The following is a 16343-nucleotide window of genomic DNA, read 5'->3' as shown; positions in this document are numbered from 1 at the left end:
GCATTGGCAGGCGGATTCTTTACCCACCTGGGAAGTCCATATTGGGGTTTCTTAAAGATTGCTCTGAATGCAGTGGGAAAAATGATTTGAGGAGGAGGGATTAAAAAAAAAAAAAACAGAAAGATCATCTGAGCTACTCCATCACTCAGTTAGAAAATGACTGTGGCTTTGACTAGTATACTGGAAACAAGTGGACAGATTCCAGGACCTTTTAGTAGGTAGATCCACAGGAGCGGGGGACAAGGGAGAGGAAATGGTCAAGGATAAAACCCCACTTTTGGCTTTGTGTGCCTAGGTCAGTGGTAGGGCCATCTGCTGGATGAAGCAACACTTGGTGAAGAGGAGCAGTTATGATGTTTAGGAGATGATGGTTGTATCTCCAAGGACAGAGATCAGCTACAATTAATCTCTGTGCTGAGCTGAGTTTCTCAGTCAGGTCCGACTCTTTGCAACCCCATGGACTGTAGTCCACCAGGCTCCTCTCTTCATGGGATTCTCTAGGCAAGAATACTAGAGTGGGTTGCCATGCCCTCCTCCAGGGGATTTTCTCAACCCAGTGATAAAACCCAGGTCTCCCTCATTGCAGGCTGATTCTTTACCATCTGAGCCACCAGGGAAGCCCAAGAATACTGGAGTGGTAGCCTATCCCTTCTCCAGGGGAACTTCCCAACCCAGGAATTGAACTGGGGTCTCCTGCATTGTAGATGGACTCTTTACCAGTTGAGCTACCAGGGAAGCCCCTCAACTAATCCCTAGCTGGATGCATAGGAGGTGCTTAAATTTTTGTAGATTAGAGCTTGCATAGTCCCTTGTATTATTTCAAGAAACTTTTTCATCAGTATGGGAAAACAAGGCATCATTGATTTTATTACCCATTTCTGATACCCTTCTTTCCCAAAACGTCTACATTTAATGATTATTCATTTGGATATTCTCCCCACCACTCCACCTCTAAAATTAGCGATTACAAGAACCCTCACAATCATCATCAAACTAGCCATCGCTTCATCTGTTCTTCTAATTGCTAGGAGGGGGAAAGATAATCAAGTGGTTGCTCTAATCTGGGAACCTGGTTTTCAAAAATTACTTAAAATCCAAATTGAGCTTTTTAAAGCAGCACTTAAATGTTGACTCCAGTCATTTCATTAAGACCAGCACTTGCTGAGAACTCTTTGAATAAGTTTTGAACCACCAAGGCCATGCAGAACAACTGGAAGGAAGGAGAGCTTCCTTCTGGGAGCAGCAAGGTGGGGCGTTTTTGGCATCAATGGGATTTTTCTTGTTAATGTATCATTTGACTTATTGAATTGCACCTGGATAAAGGTGCTAAAACAAATGCCGAGCTTATGCCAGTTCTTGTCAGGACTCCTCCTGCGGGGCCTGCCTGGGTCATGTGAACCTCACTCAGCCCAATGAACCTCAAGGATATTGTTTCGAATGAGTGAGTGCAAATTGAAGAGCTCTGCAGTCCTTCCCCAACTAAGCTATTAATCACACTGGCAGAGGACAGGGAAGACCTACAGTCACATGGGGCTCTTTGTCTGTGTTGCTGATGGAAAACACTCACAGTGTTGCTCACTTAAGGACAGGAAAATTAGATGGAACCAGAAAAAAATATATTTATTTCATTGTGGCTGTGAATGACCAGAAAGAACTTTATTCATTCAGCTCAGAGGGTATATTATCCTTTTCCTGGGGGAACAGTAGCAGGAGGCGTGCTCTGGGGGGACATGAGGCATGGTCCAGGCTTCCACTAGAACTGCCCTAAGTAACTTCAGTAATTTTCCAATTGATCGCTCTCCTTCTGGCCTGACACTTCTGAATAGCAGCCAGAATGAGCTTTTGATGTATTTATTTTTATTTACATACAGTAAAATTTGCTCTGTTAAGGGACTACTTAACCATCGTCTCCCAAGCATCATGATTGCTCCTCATCAGCAAATGTTACTTGATCCAGCAAATGGCTCTACTGCTGACCTAGGCACACAAATCAGAAAGTGGGACATGATGAATAACCACTTCCTCTCCCCGACCCATGCTTCTGTCAGACTCCCAGTCCTGTGGATCTACCTCCTGAAAGGTCCTGAAATCTGTCCACTTGTCTCCAATCTACTAGTCAAAGCCACAGTCATTTTCTAACTAAGTAATGGAGTAGCCTCTTAATAGGTCTTTCTGCTTTTGTGATACATGCAAACAATATAACCACACCACCATCAAGATGTAAAATAGTTCCTACACCTCCCCAGAAATATGAAGGCAGACTGCCCCTTTGAAGTCAGCTCCTTCCCTGACTCCTGCTCCCGGACACCCCACTGATCTGTGCTCTGCCCCTGCAGTTTTCCTTTTCCAGAAGGTCATAGAAATGGAATAGAAAAGAATGTAGCCTCCAGAGTCTGCCTCCCTGCACTTAGCATAGCGCCTCTGAGGTTCACCCATGTTGTTGGGTGTATATGAAGCTCATCCATTTTTATTGTCAAGTCATATTCCACGGTAGGGATGTGCCAGAGTCAGTTACTCACTCACCAGTTGAAAGACATCGCGGTTGTTTCCAGTTGTTTGGCAGCTAACACTAAAGCAGCTATAAACACTTGCATGCCAGTTTTTGAGTGGGCCTAAGTTTTCATTTCTCTTGGGTAATTACCTAGGAGTGGGACTGCTGGGTCAGATGCTAAGTAAGAAACTGCCAAACCATAGCATGAGGTTTAAATAAAGGCATAAATCAGATCATGTCACCCTTCTACCCCAATCCTGCCAAAGGCTTCCTGTAACACTTAGAATAAACCTGAAGCCTCCCAGCCTGGTGTGATCCAACTCCTGCCTGTCTCCGCGGTCTCCTCTTTACCACCTGCTCCTCGCTCACTCTAGACCATTCTCCTTTCTGATTCTTTCACGTCTTTTTCTCAAACAATCTGAGCTTACCCCCTCTTGGGGATTTTTCCACTAGCTTACCCTGCTACCTGGTGTGTTTTTATCCCCATCTTCACATGGCTGGTTCCTTCTTGGCATCTATGTCTTAGCTTGAATGTCACCTTCTCAGCAGGTCTTCCTTGACACCTCACCAAACTCCCCAAATCTGAAGTCGCTTCCTCCCCCTGTCACTCTCTGACATAGCAGAGCATTTATTACTGCCTGAACTTTATTTATTTATTCATTTGGTTGTGCTGGGTCTTGGTGGTGACACATGGATCTTTAGTTTTGGCAGGCAAACTCTCGTTTGCTGCTTATAGGATCTATGAATAGCTCCTATAATATTACCAGGAATGAAACCCATGCCCTCTGCAATGGGAGCAGGAGGTTTTAGCCACTGGACCACCAGGGAAATCCCTGCCTGATATTTTCTTGTTTAGTTGTTTATGTGCTGGCCTACCATGTATAAATCACCCCTAAATCACCCCTTTTGGGCCTCAACTCTCTTGTCTTTAAAGGAATAATGCCCCTTTCCCACTTGATGATTTTTTTCCCCAACAGTGTAAGCTTCTGGAGGCAGAAACTACATCTTCTTTAAAACTTTCTTTCTCAACTCTTTTAATCATCTTAATCATCTGAACATTTTCATTAATGTTAATGAAAAAACAGTTCTTAAATGAGCAAATTCCCTTTTCCCTCTATGGTTGAATTTCAGAATTAGAATGAGATGTGCAGTTTTAGAGAGCAACTGGTGACAAGCATCATGATGAAGATACTTATAACTGTCCTGGAAAGTTTATTCACACCATCCCCTTTGTCAGCATACTTCTGATTTCTGAAGCACATGAACTCATGGGCTGCTTGAAAGGCAGAGTATTCAAAAAATACAGTACAGTCAGTGGTGGTGCTAGTGCTGGAACTGGCTGAAACTTGATGGCAACGGCTGGTGTTAGGCTTACAGGAATCTTGCTAGACAGTGGTAGATATTTACACCACAAATCATGGTAAGGGGGTTGTCTGTTTTTCTGATGTACCAGCACTAAGAGGTATAGAACAAGAGAGAATGGAGATGAGACCAAAGTATTTAAAAGAGGTAGTAAAAGATGGCCTTAGCCTTAGATGATCCAGGGTCCTGAATGGATGTACATTCTGGTCAAACTTATCAAATGTGTGAACTTGAGCAAAATATCCACCCATTCTTCCACAAACACTTATGGAACACACACCCTGGGATACAGCAGAGAACACCCTGCCCTCAGGGAGCTAACAGTCCAGTGAAGGAAAGGAAGGTAAATGATTACAGTGTACAGTGGGAAAGCATGGGGGCTGCAGGAACAATGAGAAGGACAAGCAGTTGCGTCAAGGTTAGGGGAGGGGGCACTCAGGGGGAGCTAGAAGAAAAGGGAAGGGTCTTCCAGGTAAAGGAAGCTGCGATGATGCTGAGAGAGATGGGCAAATCAGAGCAGAGTATCATGGCTTGTTTTAAATTCTTCAGCCCTCAGTAGAGCTGTACCTACGTTGCAAGAGAGTTGTGAGAATTGATTGATACAGTAGAGGGATTGGGACTTATGGATAAAAGATGGAAACTGTCCAAGGAGTGACACCTGAGGTGGTGGCATTGGAGCTGGCTTCAGACCAGCCTGGGTAAGATATAGCTACTCACATGAGGTCAGGATGACTAAATTCTTATTGGATCTTTCATCTTTTCAGCCAAACCTCACCGCAAGACACCTCCTAGAGAAGAACAAAGGCCGTCCATCATCCCGCACGAAAAACCTGTCCCTGGTGTCCTCGCCCTCCAGAGGCAAGGCAACCAGCACACCCACCCTCCGAAGGGGCCCGGGATCCAGGAGGAAGGGGCCCGGCCAGTTCTCCATCACAACAGCCTTGAACACCCTCAACAGGATGGTGCATTCTCCCTCGGGGCGCCACATGGTGGAGATCAGCACCCCAGTGCTCATCAGCTCCAGCAACCCCTCTGTGATCACCCAGCATGTGGAGAAAGCGGATGCCTCTCCCAGCTCCGTGGGACAGGTAGGGAACAAACCTCCGGGAGAAGGCCACCCTGGAGTTGGGCAACTGGTCCACACCATGTCACAGGCAATATTGGATACTCAGTACCTTCTAAGCCCTTATAATGCATTAATGATAACTAATGTCATATGTATTATATGTCAGAGCTGTCTTTACATGATCTCATTTCACCCTTGAAACAGCCTATGAGCTAGGTATTATTATTATTGTTACCCCTGCTTTACAAATGAAAAGACTGAGCTTTAGAGGCAGGGGGTTGCTTTCCCATGCTAAGAGCCATGGCATGGTTCCTGCCCCTTAGAGAGGATCCCTCCTGAACAGTAATAGCATGTTTTCTGGGATCACAGTCTGACATTCACTGTTTCATCCTCTGGCAATGTGTCAGACATCACATGGAAGGGAAGGAAAAGAAAAAAAGAGAAACTACGGGTTATTGGGTGTTTTCAGGACTAGCTATATACTTTACAAGGCTCAATGAAAAGTGAAAATGCAGGTCAAAAATGATTAAGAATTTCAAGATGGCAACAGCAGAGCATCAAACCAAGTGAAGGGCCCTTTGGAGCAGAGAGCCCCATGTGACTACACATGTCACACACTCATGAAGCCAGTCGTGGTGTTTTCCTATGACACATTTAATAAGATAATATATATACAGTGCTTAGTGCCATGCCTGGCACATACTGAGTACCCAATAAGCATTAGCTCTTAATACTATTATTATTATTATTACCACTGTTATTATTAAGCCTGGCCCCTGAATTGCCTATTGTAGGGAGATAAGCCAAAAGGCAATCCTGACCACCCGGCCGCACAGACATACTTCTAATAGCATGAGGCTATTTAGGTTGAAGGATGCTTTAAAATATGAAGGACCAGAGGTATGAGGCAAAGTAATTAAGAACTGCATGTCGGGTATTCTGCTATAAACACTCTTTGGAACCATGCAGGTGGCAACTTGAAAGGACAAACCTCAACTTGCAATTTTTTTAAGCTGTAAATCTTGTTTTTAAACATGATTCTCTACCTTGGGATTAAATGACTTAATTGGACTCTAATCTGTTTTTAACAAGACAAGGAGGAGGAGAAAGTCAAGGGCTCCTCAAAGACCTGTGAGCTGGTCTAAAAGGAAAACAATCACTTCCAACAGCACTTCAGACTTTATGCCACTGTCTGCATCTCTAGAGGGCTGGCTGTGGATGTCATTCTGCCCACCACTTGCATCACATACATACTGCACACACATACAGTTACACTCTCCCCTGCTTATACACTCTTCCTTCATTAAAAATCATGAATTTCCTTCACTTCCTATACACACATTCCAAATACTTTTTTACAAGTACACACGCAGTTTGTGCCCAAAGTTCAACACTCCCTATACACACACACACACACACACACACTCTCCAACATGGGGACCTAGTGACACACTTAAGTGAAAGACCAGCAGAATTTTCTGAAACGATTCTTTCTGTACAGACATAGGTATAGGAAGAACAGCCCACATCCTAGGCTAGCTAGGCTAGGTAGACCTAGGCTAGCTCACTCAGCTACAAGTTAGCTTTCCAAAGGATTTAGCCAAGAGTCACTTTCCATGTGCTTTTTAAATTCTTTTTCCTGGTCAATTTACCTCATAGACAGAGAGGCTAGACCAAAGTAGAGAATCCTAGCGGGATTCCAAACAAGTATTAACTAATAACTAACACTGCTCTCAGTTGTCTCTGACTCTTTGCAACTCCTTGGACTGTAACCTGCCAGGCTCCTCTGTCCATGGAATTTTCCAGGCAAGAATACTGGAGTGGGTTTCCATACCCTCCTCCAGGGGATCTTCCTCACCCAGAAATTGAACCTGCATCTCTTGCATCTCCTGCAGTGGCAGGTGGATTCTTTACCCCTAGTGCCACCTGAGAAGCCCAGGTATTGGGTGGCCAAAAAGTTCATTCAGGTTTCTGTACCATCTTACGAAAAACCCCAACTGAACTTGTTGATCAATCCAACAGTATTTTTTCTTAATTTTCACAAATGGTGAGAATTCCAAAGTGTAGCTTTGGCATATCCTGTCCCCAAGGAATCACTGCACAGTACTGATAGCCTTTTCTAGATTCAGATGGCGCTGGATTATCAGTATTTCTATGTTTGCCCAGATATTGTCAAAAACACCCTTGTAAAATGTCCCACCTAAGAGCTATATCTAAAGATGAGAAGCAAGTTGAGCCAGTGACAAGGTCTCCTATTTCCTTTGTCTCTAATATCCTTCAGAGCTGTGACTGGATCTGGCTTCTCAAGCCCCTCCTTCCTTCCACATCTCAGCACCATTTATGGTACATAGTCCCTAGTAGGTTCTCAGTAAATCAAGGAATCAAGACATTTGACTTAAACATCTGGGCAGATCGTAGTGACATATACATAGAGAGGGAAGACGGAAGGAGGAATTGTTTTCTATAAGACCACAGGTCATTGTAACTCTTCCAGCCAATAGACATCTGTTGAGTGCTTACAGTGTACTAGTAACCATAGCAAGTCCTAGGTATTCTATACCAAAACAATAAGAACAGCAATAATAATCTCAAACGTTTATTGAAAGTAAAAGGATAGGAAGGAGGGAGGGAGGGGAGGAGGGAAGGAGGGAGGGAAAGAAGGAAGGAAGGACAGGAGGAGGGAGGGGTTTTCTTTGTTGCCAGTCTCCTGAGTGCTGCCCTACATTCTAAAATATGGTAAGAGCCTTTGTAGGAGAGGTATTCTTACCACTTTATAGCAAAGTAATTAAGGCCCCCAAAGAAAAATGGTTTGGCCAAAGTTCATGTAATTAGTGAACAGTAAGAGTCGGTACTGACCCTAGAATCATGTGACTCTGGCTCATAGACTCTTGTCACTCCACTATGCCATCAGGCAAAACCATTACATCAATGTTGATTATCTTGAAAGTCTTTAGCCTCCCTTTTCTTGCATATCTTCATTCGACTCCCTGTAGACTCCAAGGCCTTCCAGTATTCTCTTCCCTGCCGACCCCTCAGTAAAGAATTTGCCCTAAGCCTTCTGCACCTCAAGAAGGTCTTCATTTAATAGCACTTTGTTCCTTTATGAACTACCAACTGTGCCCATGTTTTATTCACGGCACTGAAGGCAGCAGGAGTAAGTTTTTGTCCCCAAGGAATTCACAGTCTAGCAGGGATATAAAACATAAATGACTGTAGTGGACTTAGAACTTCCTGAAATGAGATGAGGACCCTGTTGGCACCTGCACTGACTTCAGTCACGAAGATACTTGGAATTTTACAACCAAGAACTGTCATAGAGATGGGTATTCCCTTCCCAGTTTTCCCCAAGCCTTTTGGTGAAATCAGAAAGTCTCAGTTCGGTGCTGGTCTTTCTGGAACACCCTGTACTAGGGTGCTAATCTCCTTGCATCAGGAAGAGAGAACAAGGTATCAGACTCAGGGCTTCAGCCACCAGTTGCCCATGTCTGAACTTCATAACACTGCATGTTTGTATCATGTTGTTGGATGGTTATCCTCTGTAAGAGATGCCAGTTTTATGTTCACAGAAGTCTATGAAAAATTTTTGCTTTATTAAAATTTTAAAGCTTTTTTTTTTAAAGAACAGTAAGTTAACAAGGTACAGGTGGGAAGTAGATATGGCAAAAATCTATAAAGATGGGAGGCAATATAGTTTAGAAAGCAGAAGTCCAGAGTAATTACATGCAGAACTAAGACATGTGTGAGGTGCTATGGACGCAGAGAAGAGGGCATTCGTTAGCTTCATTCTCCCCATTGTGGCCTTCATACTCTTGAAAACCCAAATCTGATATGCTGCTTCTCCTCCCCAGACCACCAGTGGTTCCCTACAGTCTTCAGAGGCAGTAATACTGCCATTAATTAAGTGGCCACTGAAAATTAGAAACTATAAAACTTCTTCCCTTGCCTCCTCGGAGCAGTTCTCTCAGGGTTACTTGAGATGCTGCTTCGGCCCTAAAAACGTTTGCCAAATAAGATATAACTCTCAAGAAAAAAAGAAAAGAAAGAAGAAACTATAAGAGATGATGTACAGACATTATGTCTGTTCTCACAACTCTTCAGAGTAGGTGTTCATATGCCCATTTTACCAAACAGCCCAAACTATGGGACAGAAAAATTTGGAAACTTTTTCAAAGCCTTAAAGCTGGAAAGACCCAGGATTTGAGGGCAGACCTGTGCTCTCTCTCCTAAATAGTTAAGGGCATTCCAGACGCTCCCTGATCTGACTATAGTCTTCCAGCCTCCCCGCTTCTCCCCTATACGTGCACACATGACCATGCAGACCTGCATGCTAAGTCACTTCAGTCGTGTCCAACTCTTTGCAACCTTCTGGACTGTAGCCTGTCAGGCTTCTCTGTCCATGGGATTCTCCAGGCAAGAATACTGGAGTGGGTTGCCATGCCCTCCTCCAGGGGATCTTCCTGACCTATGGGTCAAATTCAAGTCTCTTACGTCTCCTGCATTGGCAGGCGGGTTCTTTACCACTAGTGCCACCGGGAAACCCACACATGAGCACACACACAAAAGTTGCCGTGATCTCCTCAACATTCATGAGCACAGTAGATACTGGGCCACCTCTTGGCTTTTTGTCCTTCTACCCAGCATAGTGCCTGCATTATTCTGAGCAATGAATAATGTCTATGAAATAAATAAATGTTGCTCCTCCTAGAATTTATTTTTGGTGCAATTGCTTGTCACAAATACATCCATACCCCAACCCCTGTATGCGTACTATTTGTTCAAGGAAACTTCTGCCACTCCTCTTCTGCAGAATTCATTTTTCCCGTGTTCACATCAGATTGTCTACAGTTGTGTTCTCTGTGCTGGAAGAACCTCATATATATCTTAAAGTTTCACCAGATTGAAAACTTCTTAGGGGCAGAATTGGAGTTTTATTCATTTCTGTTGCTGTTGACATTCCAAAACCCCAATAAGTTTTCTAATAGCATATTTTGCCTCAAGAATCAAAAACAAAGACAGAGGCCTCTGATTTACTTAAATATCGGGTTGGCCAAAAAGTTCATTCAGGGAACTTTTGCCAATCCAGTAACTACCAATCCCCTTCCACTCTTCTGATTACCCAGAAAACAAGAGGTAAGACAGAGAGGGGAAGGCAGGTCACTGAAATCATTCCTTATTGTGCGATTCCCACACCCAGGCCTCCTCCATCCCATCCCAGGCTGATAACGGCAAGTCTAAGCATCTTTTCCCTGGCTCCTGGGAAGATGAGCTGTTGTGCACCTTAGGGAATTCTGAGGTCTATAAAGCTGACTCTCCTTTTGATCTAATATCTGAAATATCCTGAATGAAGCAGTCTCTGGGAGCTTTAACTCTAAGTCCAGATCTCCTATGTCCCTTTGTCTCCACCTTTTGGAGAAGTCTCCCTACCCGAATTTCTGGTACTCAGGATGGCCATGAGAGGTGCTTTTTACTGAGTAGTAAGATCTTTTTTTTTCTCTGGACACAGTCTCAGTGCTAATGTATGTTTAAGATTCTTAGCTAATCCTCCATCTAAGGTAATTTACAGAAATAAGCTTAACCCTATGTTTATATTCTTATTTTGGTATCTCCCAATATAAATTTATTTTGTCTTTAAAATGTTCACACAGCAAATCCCTACTTGCTAATGATGCTGTTGGAGCTCTCTTGAACTGGTCAAACTGGCTACAAAGAATCATGGGTGGAAGGTGGGGAGGCTTCATTAAATGGACACTTGGCCCCTCAAACTGTTCTATATGATGTCTTCATTATCTGTCCCAAAGTACCACCTATGGAACATAACAGGTGCTTGAGATATCTGTATTAAATTGTCAAGAGCACACCCCTTGGGTGAAGACAGCCTCTTAAACTGTGCTCATACATTATCAGTTAATGCCTTAGCAGAACTTCCCTGGCAGACATCTGAAAACAAACAAACAAAAAAAGACCCAGAGTAGAACCAGAGGGCCTCTGCCACCCTCTGCTTTGCCAGATCCCCGGGTAAAGAGCAGTTAGGAGCCACCTAGAAAAGCAGTGTCACGTAGGGGAAACCCCTCCAGCCTTAGACCCAGACACCTCTCCCCCATCGCAGTGGGACTTCAGACAAGTCAGGAGCCGCTCTAAGCTTCATTCAGTTTCCATCAAGAAAATAGGACGAACCCCTACCTCACAAAGTTGTTGGGAAAATCAAAAGATGTAAAATGGATATAAAATGTTTGGCTTCCATTTTTATTACTATCAAAAATGTTAGCAGTCAAAATTTCTTAGTAGTTAGTTGCTAGATTTCTCTTAAATCACTCTCCTGTAAATTTTTGGAACTTTTCTGTAACAGGAAATTTCAAAAATATACAAAAGTTAAAAAAAGAACACAATGAACCCTCCTGTATATATCACCCTGTTTCAGCAATTATCTACTCCTGGATCAATCTTATTTCAGCCGTATCCCCACTCATGAGCCTTCTCCCTCATCAATTGTTTTAAAGCAAAACTCAGATATCTTATTATTTCATCTGTACACATCTCAGCGTCTCTTTTAAAATATCAGTATTTTTCCCTAAAAGTTTAACACAAGCACAATCCCATTATCACAATAAGTTCTTTAAAGCATTATTCAGCCCATGTTCCAATTTCTATATTTGCTTTATACATGTTTTTTTTTTTACAAGATGGTTTGTTTCAATGGCATCTAAATGATGTAAACTCCTTGCATTGGGTTGATGTGTCTGTTAGATTTCTTTTATTCTACAGGTCCTCTTGCTTTCATCCTCTCTCTCTCTCTCTCTCTCTTATTTATCCTTTGCTATGGACATGTACAAAAGAGCCAAGTCATTTGTCTTGTTCCATTTTCCACATTCTGGGTATTACTGGTTAGGGCTATGCAGTGTCGACACACTCCCCTCCTCCATTCATGAGGAGCCATTCATGACCACTTGTTGGGGGTTGCAAAAAGGTGACATTCTAAACCTATCATCTCTCCTGAATTTTAAACTACAATGCTTCTTTAAGAATGCTTACTACTTTCTAAGAGCTGATGATGTGTAAGATCCTATCCTGTGACTTTTAAATAAATTATCTCACAGTGATGTCCAAACTTGCATATCATAGGCCCTCAGCGTCCACTGGGGAATCCAAAGTTAACCACTATATATTTATTCTCTACCACCTGCTCCATGTTAGTCTTTCTCTGTCTTCCTTGTTTGTTCCCGGGCGTTCCCCTGGTTCAAAGACAGGACTCATTTCTCAGCACCTTCTCTTTTCTGGCATGTTTGCTACCCGTGAACTGCTACCCCTTTTTCCACTGGTCGCTGCCAGCTAGGCTAATCTCCCCTGCCTGCCTGTGCCAGTCTCCTTGTTTACAGCCTTATCACTGCCCTCAGGCCGCCTCCTCGACCCGGCCTCTGCAGCCATGTGTTCACCCTCCTGAGGATCGGCTCTCACAGCTGGGCTAAGACCAGGTTTGGTCTGCCTGGAGAAGAAAGGGCTTCGGGGTTGCTGTGGGGATAAGGAGATGACTTTATGTTTCCAAACGTGGGTTTAGAGACTGGTTTTGTGTTTGTGTGTCTGCAAAAGGGAAGGAACATAAATCAGCACAGGAAGGATCTCATGAGGGCCAAGGAGAAGTCTCTCCCATTGCATAGATTGTTAGAAACCAAGTGCTGAAAATGCTGAAGGAGCCTATGGAGACTGCTGTTAGATTTGGGGTGGTTTTTATGTTTCCCTATAGAGGAAAGGCTCTTAGTATGAATAGAAGGGCTCTGAGTCCTTCTCAAAGCTTCATGCCATGGCTTTACCTCCTAATGACTAAGTGACAATGAACTAAGTACCTTACCCCACCGAGCCTCAAGTCCTCATCTGCAAAATGGGTAGGTCCTTCCACCCAGGGTCTTTGCAGGCATGAGCCATAACCCACCAAGCTGCTGCCATTGCTTTTACCTGCTTGCCTCCGAGCAGAGCGTTTTGAACAGCAGTCCCCAACCTTTTGGGCACCAGGGGCCGGTTTCATGGAAGACAGTTTTTCACAGACCTGGGAGACGGGAGGCAGGTGGGATAGTTTCAGGATGCTTCAAGCGCATTACTTTTATTATGCACTTTATTTCTATTATTATTACATCAGCTTCATCTCAGATCATCAGGCATTAGATCCTGGAGGCTGGGGACCCCTGGTTTAGAACATAGCATCATTTGGTGTGATTGAGAAGAACCCCTGGTTTAAACCAGGCAATGAGCCAGACATCTTCCAAGATCTATGTGACCCTTCCAATCTGAATTCCTTAAGGTATATTTTTCACAACTCCTGGCCAACATGAGAGTGATCTTGTCTCATTTTATATGTAAGAAAATTGGCAGAAAGAGGTGATTCCATAAAAGTCAATGTCTTTTCCTGAAATAAAATAAACTAATTGCAGTTTAAGACCAAACTGAAAGTCCTTTTACTACATCATTTAATGCCTCACCCTTGAGCCATGTAGTCCAGGCTGCAGTAGCAGTTCTGGCACAGCACTCATGCTGCCACCACCTGACGTGCAACTGTGTCACCAGTTAGGCCTAAGAATCTGATCCAAGGGCTCCCTCCCATCCAGCCACATGGCCCTGGGGCAAGCATTTTGCCTCTCTAGGTCCCAGTTTTCTCACCTTCTAGGTGGAATAATCAAACAGACCTGAGAATTCTGTTGCTCTGTTAGTGAATAGCACACTCAAAAGGTAAATGGCACCCAAAGAACTGTTCCTATAATGATGGTCATGGTTGTGGTTCCTCTGGTCTTCCCTCTTTTACACAAGAGTCCTGTTTCCTTTCTGGCTACTGCAAAGCTTTCTCTGGCCCAGTAATGTCAGGTAGAGTTCTCTAAGAGCTTATTAACAAAGAGCTTCTTGGCACTTTAGGAAGAAGTAGTATAGTGAGAGAATGAAAGTAAGGGCTTTGGGGGTCAATCAGCTCTCATTCTGCTTCTTACTGACCAGCTAACATCAGGCAAGTTACTTAATCTCTCTGGGCCTCTGTTTTTCCACCTGTAAAATGGAACTGGTGTAGTGATTCTTTTTTTCTTTTTTTTTTTTAACCTCTTAAGATTGCTGTGAGGATAAAATGAGGTGATGCGTGTACATGAGCTAATGGCCAGGGTTTGGCAGAGGTAAATGGCTCAATAAATGTTCACAGTGTGATTAATGTTGGGTCAGGTCCCCATGCCCGTGCCCCGGGGCTGGCCTGTGTGGAGCGTGCCGTTCACTGGCAGCATGCTTCAGAAGGATGCTCTGTCAGAGCCTGCCTGGAAGTGCAGAGGCTTCCAAAAGTCCCTGTGCTTCATTGAGAAGCAATGACAATTGTGGAAGTAGGGAAGGAGTATGGCTTTGGGCTTGTATCCAGGGGGGCCCTGGGGCAATTGTACTTGCTCAGCGCAGCCTCTCAACTGTAACTCCAAGGGGAACCCATAGGAGGAAAGTCAGGAAAAAAGACTGGACAAAGGAGGAGACCAGGGTGGAGACTGAGGCACGGTCTTGTTTCCACCATCTTCTGTTGGTACCTTTCAGCTTTTTCTCTAAACCGCATCCTTACCTGATCTGGTCACCCAAGTGCCTCATGGTCCACCGGTGAAGCAGCCAGTGAAGCAGCAGTTGGGTCCCCACATGCACCGGGCACAGGCAATATAGTGGACCAGACAGATATGGTCCCTATGCTCATGGACACTCCAGACCAGCAGGAAAGACAGATACTAATCAAAATACTATAAATACCTGATTACATGGTTGCAGATGTGCAAAGTGCTGTGAGGTTGAAGGATGGGGAGTGAAGAGACTCAGCATGGTCAGGGAAGCCTTTTAATAGGCTTCCCTATTAAATAGCCTATTAAAAGGCTTCCCTGAGGCTGTGACCTTCGGGCAGAGACCTGAAGGATAAAGGGAGTAGGCCAGGGTAAAGGAGAAGTTGACTCGAGTCCCTCTCCACGGCCCCAGTAACTGTATCCTGAAGTTACACCAGAAAACAGCAGCTCTTGGTGCCCTGTGAGGCCTGCAGTCTCAGATTCCAGGCCTGCCTAAGTTCCCTGAGGTCCCTGGAGAAAAGCCATTTTTGTTTCTGGTGACCAAAGCAAGTTCAGCAATTAACCTGGCTTGCTTCTTTGATTCAGCATTTCTCCAACAAGAGCTTAAACTTTACATCATCATTCTGCCCAATTAATCCTGGAGCCCCAGCCCTGCCTGGGTGAAAAAAGGAGTGGCCCAGCCTGCACTGCAGACATTTTAACACAGACGCTATAGCTTTGGGATCTGGGAGCAAGGGTAACTGATTCCCAAGGCCACCAGGGTCTGCAGCACACACACACACACACACACACACACACACACACTGACAGAATTCAGCAAGAAGGAAAAGTAAGAGAGGAAAAATAAAATAGAAGGGCAAGAGAGAGAAAAGCGGGGTACAGTCAGGGACAAGGAGGGTTGTATAGAGAAATGTGGGATCATGGACAGTCCTTAATGGCACAGGGACCTTGTCCATGTGGCTCAAACTTGCAAGGACTCGGTAAGAGCACCTTTCACACAGACCTGTTAGGAAAGTGAATGAGATATTCACACACAGAAGGATTTCTCAACCTCGGCACTGCTGACATTTGGAGCTAGGTAACTTTTTGTTGTGGGGACTGTCCTGTGCATCACAGGGTGTTTAGCAGCATCCTTGGCTTCTACCTACTAGATGCCAGGAGCACCCACCACCCGGTTGTGGCAACAAAAAAATGCCTCCAGACACTGTCAAATGTCCCCCGGGGTCAAAATCAGCCCCAACTGTGGACTGCTGATGTGCAGGACATAGACCAGGGCCTGGTGTACAGTACATGCAGAATAAATGGCAGCTAAGGGGACTTCCCTGGTGGCCCAGTGGTTAAGACTCTGTGCTTCCAATTCAGGAGGCACAAGTTCAATCCCTGGTTGGGGAACTAGACCCACAGTGATGTGGGCCAAAAAAATAAAACAAAATTAAATTAATTTTTTTTTCCTTTAATGGCAGCTAACATGAGGTCTGTGCAAGGCAACCGCCCTTTCTGAATAGCAGCCCCTTCTTCCCAAACACATGCCAAGGCTATAAGGGCTTTGGAGGAAACTGGAACTTTCCAAAGGCAGGAGAGGCAGACTTGCCAGTGCCATCACTGGACATGTGCAATTGGAGACTCATGTGCCCTGGATGGAGAGGCTCAAGGGAACCTGTGTACTGACTGGACTGTTGGGACAGGTCCACTTTCCACTCTGCTCAGCTTGGAGGGGAAGGAGCTAATTTTGTGTCATGAGTAGCAGGTGTCAGGCCCAGTGCCAGGGTCTTATATACAGACCAGCTTCTGGGAGGACTGTGAACAGATGTAATTACTTCCATGTTAGATGGAGGAACTGTGACCCAGAGAGGCTAAGTAATTAGCTAAATAC

At 44.4% G+C, this 16343-nt stretch overlaps 1 protein-coding gene across 3 annotated transcripts in view; it reads left to right on the top strand.

Annotated features, from left to right (window-relative positions):
• The window catches only part of SH3RF2 (SH3 domain containing ring finger 2), a 148779-nt gene that overhangs the window by 74555 nt on the left and 57881 nt on the right, over positions 1-16343 (top strand). For all 3 annotated transcript variants that reach the window (XM_027546082.1, XM_027546083.1, XM_027546084.1), the window contains one exon: positions 4618-4941. In XM_027546082.1, coding sequence (XP_027401883.1) covers positions 4618-4941 — 324 coding nt within the window. The remainder of the gene's footprint in view (positions 1-4617; positions 4942-16343) is intronic.

This window comes from Bos indicus x Bos taurus, chromosome 7 (genome assembly GCF_003369695.1).
Source record: "Bos indicus x Bos taurus breed Angus x Brahman F1 hybrid chromosome 7, Bos_hybrid_MaternalHap_v2.0, whole genome shotgun sequence".
Taxonomy (NCBI): Eukaryota; Metazoa; Chordata; class Mammalia; order Artiodactyla; family Bovidae; genus Bos; species Bos indicus x Bos taurus.
Note: the sequence above shows the minus strand (reverse complement) of the source record. Positions and strands in the feature narration are given on the sequence as shown.